The sequence below is a fragment of the Fukomys damarensis genome, unplaced genomic scaffold, assembly GCF_012274545.1.
Source record: "Fukomys damarensis isolate Sample0158 unplaced genomic scaffold, DMR_v1.0_HiC HiC_scaffold_37, whole genome shotgun sequence".
Taxonomy (NCBI): domain Eukaryota; kingdom Metazoa; phylum Chordata; class Mammalia; order Rodentia; family Bathyergidae; genus Fukomys; species Fukomys damarensis.
In genome coordinates, this window is record NW_022900949.1 from 44,407,241 (window position 1) to 44,414,383 (window position 7,143).

A 7,143-nucleotide genomic window follows, 5' to 3' on the forward strand; every position below is an offset into this window, starting at 1 on the left:
AAGCCTGAAGCACAGGGTTCAGAAAGCTTCCAGACAGCTGAGCATGTGGAAGTTCCTGCCTGGAGCTCCAAGCTCCTCTTCCCATCTCTCTGACTACTGCAAGAGCCAACCAACAAGATACTCTAATAGCAATAAGCACTAGAGGGTGGCTTTTAATATCATGCTAAAAGAACTATGGCTCTTTGGAGAAATGGCAAGTCCCAGTAGTGGAGCACAGTCAATTCAATATCTTATGCCAGGAAGAAAATGCTAAAAAATTATGACATCACAACGAACACCAGTCGGCCTGAAGGGGCTCCCACTGCCCAAATTGAGACAAATGGTGCACCAAAATAAGGTATAGTAAAAAAATACAGTACATCTAACTGAAAAACTACAAATTAATAAGCCCCATACCAAAATGAAATATGTATACATTAATATATTTATATATATATACACATATACACACACACACACACACACACACATACACTAATTTCACCAACAGATACCACGTGAATGTCAAGGGCTAAACTATAGGGATGGGCAAAGTATTTTTTCATTCTAAATCTCTTCCCACTGCAACAATGTATTAGTAAACTGGGTGTGATGACACACGCCTATAATCCCAGAACTTGGGAGACTGAGGCAGGAGGATCACTGTGAGTTCAAGGCCAGCCTGGAATATATAGTGAGCTCAAGGCCACACTCAACTATATCCTGAGATCACGTCTCTAAATAAATAAACTAGTAAAAAAAGAAAAAGAAGAATCTAACTCCAACTACTAATTCTACTAATTCCAATGACTAAAAAAGTTCTCTCCAAAGGTTGCTTATTAGTTGCAAGAGATTAAAAAACAAAAGGTATCTACAGAGCAGAGATACTTAGGAAGACACTGATCAAGTGATCAAAATTAGCATCACCATCGTTTCTCTTCAGACATGTTGTGAAAGCACATCACCGCTTTTGTGATATTCCTACTATAAATAGATAACCTAAACCTAGCCATAAGGAAACAGGAGATAAATAAAAAATAAGGAATATTCCATTAAAAAACAAAGGGCTAAGGCTGAGGGTACAGCTTCACTGTAGAATGAAAGCTTAGTACGCATGATGAGCTAGGTTCAATCCCTAGCACCAAACATACAAGAGACAAGGTGACACACACAGAGTATACAGAAAAGGTGGTGAAACCAAATAAGGTCAAGCAAAGATATGCTCATGCATGTGACACAGTGTGTGTGAGTGTGTGCATGTGTGCGTATGTATGTATACCTAGAGAAAGAGAGATACATATATGTTTCTCCCAAACCAGCAGCTAAGAACCATCAACACTCATCATGAGGGGGAAAGCAAAAGCCAAATCTCAAAGATTCCATTCTTAAAAGTTCTGGGACAGAGGAGGTGGCAGAGAAAGAGAAACACCAGGACAAGAGAAGAGAAAGTTTCAAGAAGATGGACACCCTTCTATAGCACATGATTTAATGCCATTGAGAAGACCACATATACATTCTATGAACAGTAAATGGGTCCCAGAGAAGTTTTTATTCTACTTAAATATTAGAATATCATCTGTGCTTATATGCAGATATAAAATAAATTTTGAATTGGTTAAAAAAAAGTTCTGTGAAATGGACAGAAGTTATTCACCTCTTTTCTGAATAAACACAAAGGCCAGCCTATTCTCAGTCAAAAAAATGTAGGTATCTAGTCTAGAAAAATAAACCCTAAGTAAAAGATTTGCTTGAGGGCACAAAACTGTAATACACACAAAATGGATAAATACAGTCATCGACTCTTGAGCTTATTTTATTTTATTTTAGTTTTAGTTTTTTGAGACAGGCTTGCTAGGTAATTGGGGCTGGCTTCAAACTCCTCCAGCCTCCAGTCTCCCAGTGCTGGGATTATAGGGATGTGCAACCACGCCTGGCTCAACTCCTGAAATTTTTAAACTACAGTACCCTGAAGCTAGAAAGTGATCAAATGTCTAACTAAAAAGAGTATTTACAGAGTAGTTAAATTTAATATATAGAAGTGGGTAGAAAAATTACATACACAACAAAGTTGAGATGTGAGGAACCAAGAGATGGAGGGAGGGAAGGATAGTAGTAAAAAGAAGATGCAGACTATCTCAGAGCTGGTGTGGTGACTCACACTCTTAATTCCAGTTATCTAGGAGTCAGAGGCAGATGGATCAAAAGTTCAAGCCCAGCATGGCATGGGCAACATAGTGACTCAGTAAGAACACCATCTCCTAAAGGGAGTGGGGAGGTGGGAATGCAGTTCAGCTCAAAAGCCCTAGATCCATCTCTGGTACACCACCCCCAAAACATGTACAAACACATCCCTCAGTATTACCGTGGGAGACAGATTAGGGAACTGAATGGACCAACACAGGTACAGTCCTGTTTAATTTCTAATTCATTAAATACACTTTTTCATTAATTATGTTTTTCCTAAGTTACCTAAAATTTGGTTCAATTTGTTTTTTCTGTAGTAAATATACAGGCGAGAAAGAGAATAAACCAAACCACTGCAAAGTTTATCCAAAATGGTACTGATGCCAGAGTTCATGCGGTGCTCCTCAAAGTACTTTCATTAACCCACTACCTTTCTCCAGCCCACAAATTCTTAGGTAATCTGGAGCCCTGGACCAGCTTCATGTAGTCTGTGTATGAGAAATAATGCATGGTACATTTTTCCAGGAAGAGAGCACTGATTTCATTAAATTTCTTACAGATCTAAAAAAAAGCTGAAGAAAATCAATCACTTCTAAACAAACTCCTCTTGCTGCAAACTCATTCCACAATTACTACCTATTTCCTAATAATTCCCAATCTCCATCTCCATTTAAATTTCTATCCACTAACTTTTTTTTTTAGTACTGGAGATTGAACCCAGGGCCTTCATACTTAAGTATACTCTCACCCTTTTTTATTTCTGAGAGGAAGTCTCCCTGAGTTTCTAAATTGCACAAACTGGCCTCAAATTTGTGATCCTTCTGCCTAGGCCTCACCTTTCTGGGATTTACAGGTGTGTTCCACCCCACCTGGCTCACTACAACTCCAATTTGACATTATCTAAAGCAGACCTCATCATCTTTCCTTTTTCCTGTGTCTAATTTAGGACCAGCACTGCCATCCACTCAGTTTCCCAAGGAGAAAAAGGGAGTTGAGTGACTTCACCTTCCAATCACAAAACCCTATCAACTCTCCCTTAAGCATTACTTCACTCCTTCCAAATTGCAATAACCTTAAGCCAGTCACAATCATGTTTTATCTGGATTGTGGTGGTTTTCTCCTAAATTGCTTTCCCATCTCCAGTGTGAGTTCCCTACAATCTACTCCATGCTACATCAACATTTTCTCTAAAATAAACATCTTATACACTATCATGGGCATGTCAGACCCTTACTTCACAACATGTTCCACATATACTAAGCTACTTGATGTGCCCTACTGTATGTCAGCACCTTACTCTGGTCTTTTAGCCTTTGTGTAAACTTCTGCTCAAAACAAACTACCCTACCAAAACTAACCCCTAAATATCTTGCAGGTCTCTACTTAAATGTCATCCTCTTAATAATGGCCTTTCCTAATCCCTCTACCCATCATCCCCATGAGAACCTATTTAATATATATGTGATTCTATAACAGCAATATAGCTTATTACCATCATAGCAAGTACTGATATGAAATGTCCTTTTTCATTATCAACCTACATATTAAGATATAAATGAAATGAGGAATATAGTCCATCTATATTACTAGTGCTTAAAACACTACCTAACACTACAAAAGAAGTAAACATTCCAATACTGTATTTTTCAAGTATTTACATGAAGGCACTTTGCATGTCATAAGCAATCATGCCCAATGAAGAACACTATCTACCTTGAAGTCATAAATGAGGACACACCAAAAACTATTTTTGAATAACTGACAACTTTTTTAAAAGCTACATTTCTATTTTTGACAGTTAAAACTTAAGAAATGTGCAAATTCATAAATACGACCAACTCAAATACCTGCTGAAAAAATATCCATTGCTCTCTTCAATTCTCCTCTTGTTCTCTGATTACTATTTAAGTCTACAAGTGGAGTTGAAGGATCTCTCATGTATTCTAACTCAGTGGCGAACATACCACCATCAACAAAGCGTTCAGGAGCAATGTAGCAAGTCCTTCTCCTTGAGGTATCAAAGAAATAGTTGAAATCTGCTGGGTTGTCTTCCGGAAGATAAGTAGGTTTAAAACTGGCAAAATCAGTCAGAAGAACCCAGTTCCAACTGGTGACCATCACATTCTCAGTCTTGATATCCCCATGACGGACTCCAGATTTGTGTGCTTGGTCCACCGCTGTCAGGATCTGGAAGGCGATCCAGCGCTTCTCAATGTTATTTAAGAATGGACGAGTACTGATGCGATCATACAGGTTATCTCGAACATATTGCCTAAACAGCATAGCTGCTTTCTCAGATGCCTTCTCTGCTGCTTTCTGGAAAGGTAGACAATTCTGTGCAGAATGAAGTCTGATCTTCAGTTCCTCCAGCTCTTGTTTATAGCTGGTTAAAGGCAATGTGGGATCCTGAATTGCGAAAACCTTAACCACCACCAGGCCTTCTCGGTGTTTTGCTCGAGCAACTTTAAAAAAACGAGTACTTCCCAGGCTTTTATCATATTCAAAGTCATGGATGTCTGAGAAATAACTCTCCACAGAAAGGATCTGGGAAGGAGCAATGCCAGCGAGCTGATTTCCCATAATGGCAAGCACTTCTGTGTCAGTACATTAGGCTACAGGACCTACTTGAAAGAAAGGAAGAAAGAGAAGAAACAGTGAAGCAATGAAAGAAACATCATTCTTTAGATTCTCTCAAATACTAGATGTGCCTTACTTATCTTCCCCACAACATGGTACCTTGCCTTCTGAGTAGTCTCTAAATTAAAGGCATATTTATCTAAATAGGTATTGCCATTTTATCTTAAAATTTTATCATTTCTTCCTTTCCAAGAGCTGAACTATATTTAAATAGGTCCCTTTGACACTAAGTTGAAAATGTGAGAATGGGTACTTACTGATGTCTGGATTTAAAATGTTAATGAACCATTACTACGTGTTCAGTATAGTGCCCAGGATCACAAGGGTCCAAAAAGCACCATATAAAACACTCCTTGTCCAAAAATCTATAGTTTTGAGACAGGCCCATTTAAAAAAAAAAAAAAGTCCTAACACAAATAGGTCATTGAATTCCCTAAAGGATCAAGCTAAGATCCACAAAATCATTATCTTCTGGACTCTCTCGTGTAATTGAGTGTAATTCCACCCATCTAAAACAAGGCGCAAACACCTCCTGTTCTCAACAAGAAACCCTGCCAGAGACAAGGTGAAGCCAAAAGGCACAGATGCCCGAGGTCTTCCTAATCGAGATTCCGCAGTAAATAAAAGTCCCCTCATCACCGCCCAAATACACCCCACGTGATCCTGATCCCGATCCCAAACGCGGTTTTGCGGCCAAGTTAAACCTTTACCCCCGGCCTCGGGAAAAGGTCAAGAATCGCTCCACAGCTCACAGCGCGGTCATGGCAGAGCACTTCAGGACCAGAGTATGAAAAGTGCGTCAGGAGCAGGGAAAGTTGTCTCTACGCGTGGTCTTCTTCTAAAGCAGGAGAGAAGTTGAGGGAAAAGCGTAGATAGGTCTCAATCTCCAGGAACACAGCTGGTCGACAGTGGAGAGAGGAGGACGCCCCGAAGGGCATCCGCAGATGTCCAGGTAGCTGCCCCGCCAGCCCCCGACTCTGCCTCTCCGGAGGGCCGCGCGTTGCTGCGTCTCGGCTTCCTCGCGTACAGGTCGCTGGAGCCCTCAGACGCTGCTTCCAGGGCCTCGCCACTAGGCCTGGAGGGAAAAGCGTGGAGAACGCCAGTTTCAGCAAAACAGTACTTCACCGGCTTCAGCTGCAACAAACCCGAACTCCCAGGAAAGCGCTCGGTCTGACCTCACTTCCGGTCGCAGAGCGGAAGTTGCCAGTGAGACCTGAGGAAGAGCCACTGTTGAAAGCTGGTTGCTAGGAAACGAGAGAGGAGGAGGGCGTGGCTCAAAAAGACGAGCGAGAAAAGATTTTCTCACTCCCCAAATCTAACAGCTCTCAGAATCTGCTCAGATATCCCTTCACTCCCTGTTGACCAGAACAGAATTTAAGAAAACACAGGTATACTTAGTAAGTTAATATTAATTCTAAGCAGGATTTTCAGCGTTTATTGAGATGTAATTTACATATAAAGTTTAAACTATCTTGTTTAAAATATATAAATCAGTAGTTTTTACTCGGGGGCATGGCTCACTGGTGGACTGCTTGCCTACCCACTGCGAAGCCCTAGATTCAAACTCCAGCACTATAAAATAAAATAGGGGAAAAAGTTTTTTATATATTTACAGAGCTGTAAAATCATTTCTATGCCCTAATTTTAGAACATTTTCATTACACCAAAATGAAACCTGGAAGGTATCAGTGGTCAATTCCTGTTCTATTTCCTCCCCTTTCCAGCCTTAGATAAACACTAACCTAAGATTTGCCTGTTGTAGACACTATGTATGTAGTCTACAGCATGTCTTTGTGAATGAATGCTTTCAATTACCTGTTTTTGAGAATTATCACTGCTGTGGCACATATCAATACTTTTTTTCTTATTACTGACAAACATTCAACTCTATAGTATACTACATTTTGTTTATCTACTGTAGATGATGAATATTTGGGTTGTTACCAGTTTTGGGTTATCGTGAATAATGATGCTAGAAGCATTCATGCATTTTCCTTGTGTAGTAAGGTATATTTATTACTCTCGAGCATACACCAAGAAGTGAAATTTTGGGTTTATTGTGTTTAAAATTTTTAGAAACTATCAAACTGTTTTCCAAAGTATATGGGTCATTTTATATTCCCATCAGCAATGTTTTAAGGCTCCAATTTCTCTATGTTCACACTTATTATTTTTTTATTAAGTCATCCTAGAGGGTGTGAAATGGCATCATATTATGGTTTTGGTTTACATTTCCCAACTGATCAGTAATGTTAACCAATTCTTCATTTGTATACTGGCCATTAACATTATTGTCATTGGAGAAATGTCTATTTAAAATCTTTCATCCATTTTAATTGGTTT

General features: G+C 39.5%; 1 protein-coding gene across 3 annotated transcripts in view; it reads right to left on the minus strand.

The window, feature by feature from the left end:
* The window catches only part of Pik3r4 (phosphoinositide-3-kinase regulatory subunit 4), a 74,188-nt gene extending 68,218 nt beyond the window's left edge, over positions 1-5,970 (minus strand). For 2 of the 3 annotated variants that reach the window (XM_033759472.1, XM_010625437.3), the window contains exons 1-2: positions 5,511-5,970; positions 4,011-4,784 (exon numbers count right to left, since the gene is read on the minus strand). In XM_033759472.1, the coding sequence (XP_033615363.1) occupies positions 4,011-4,743 (733 nt within the window). In that variant the 5' untranslated portion in view covers positions 4,744-4,784; positions 5,511-5,970. Of the gene's footprint in view, positions 1-4,010; positions 4,788-5,510 lie in introns of all 3 variants that reach the window. The other variant, XM_033759471.1, reaches the window with a different exon arrangement.
* Between the last annotated feature and the right edge of the window lie 1,173 nt (positions 5,971-7,143).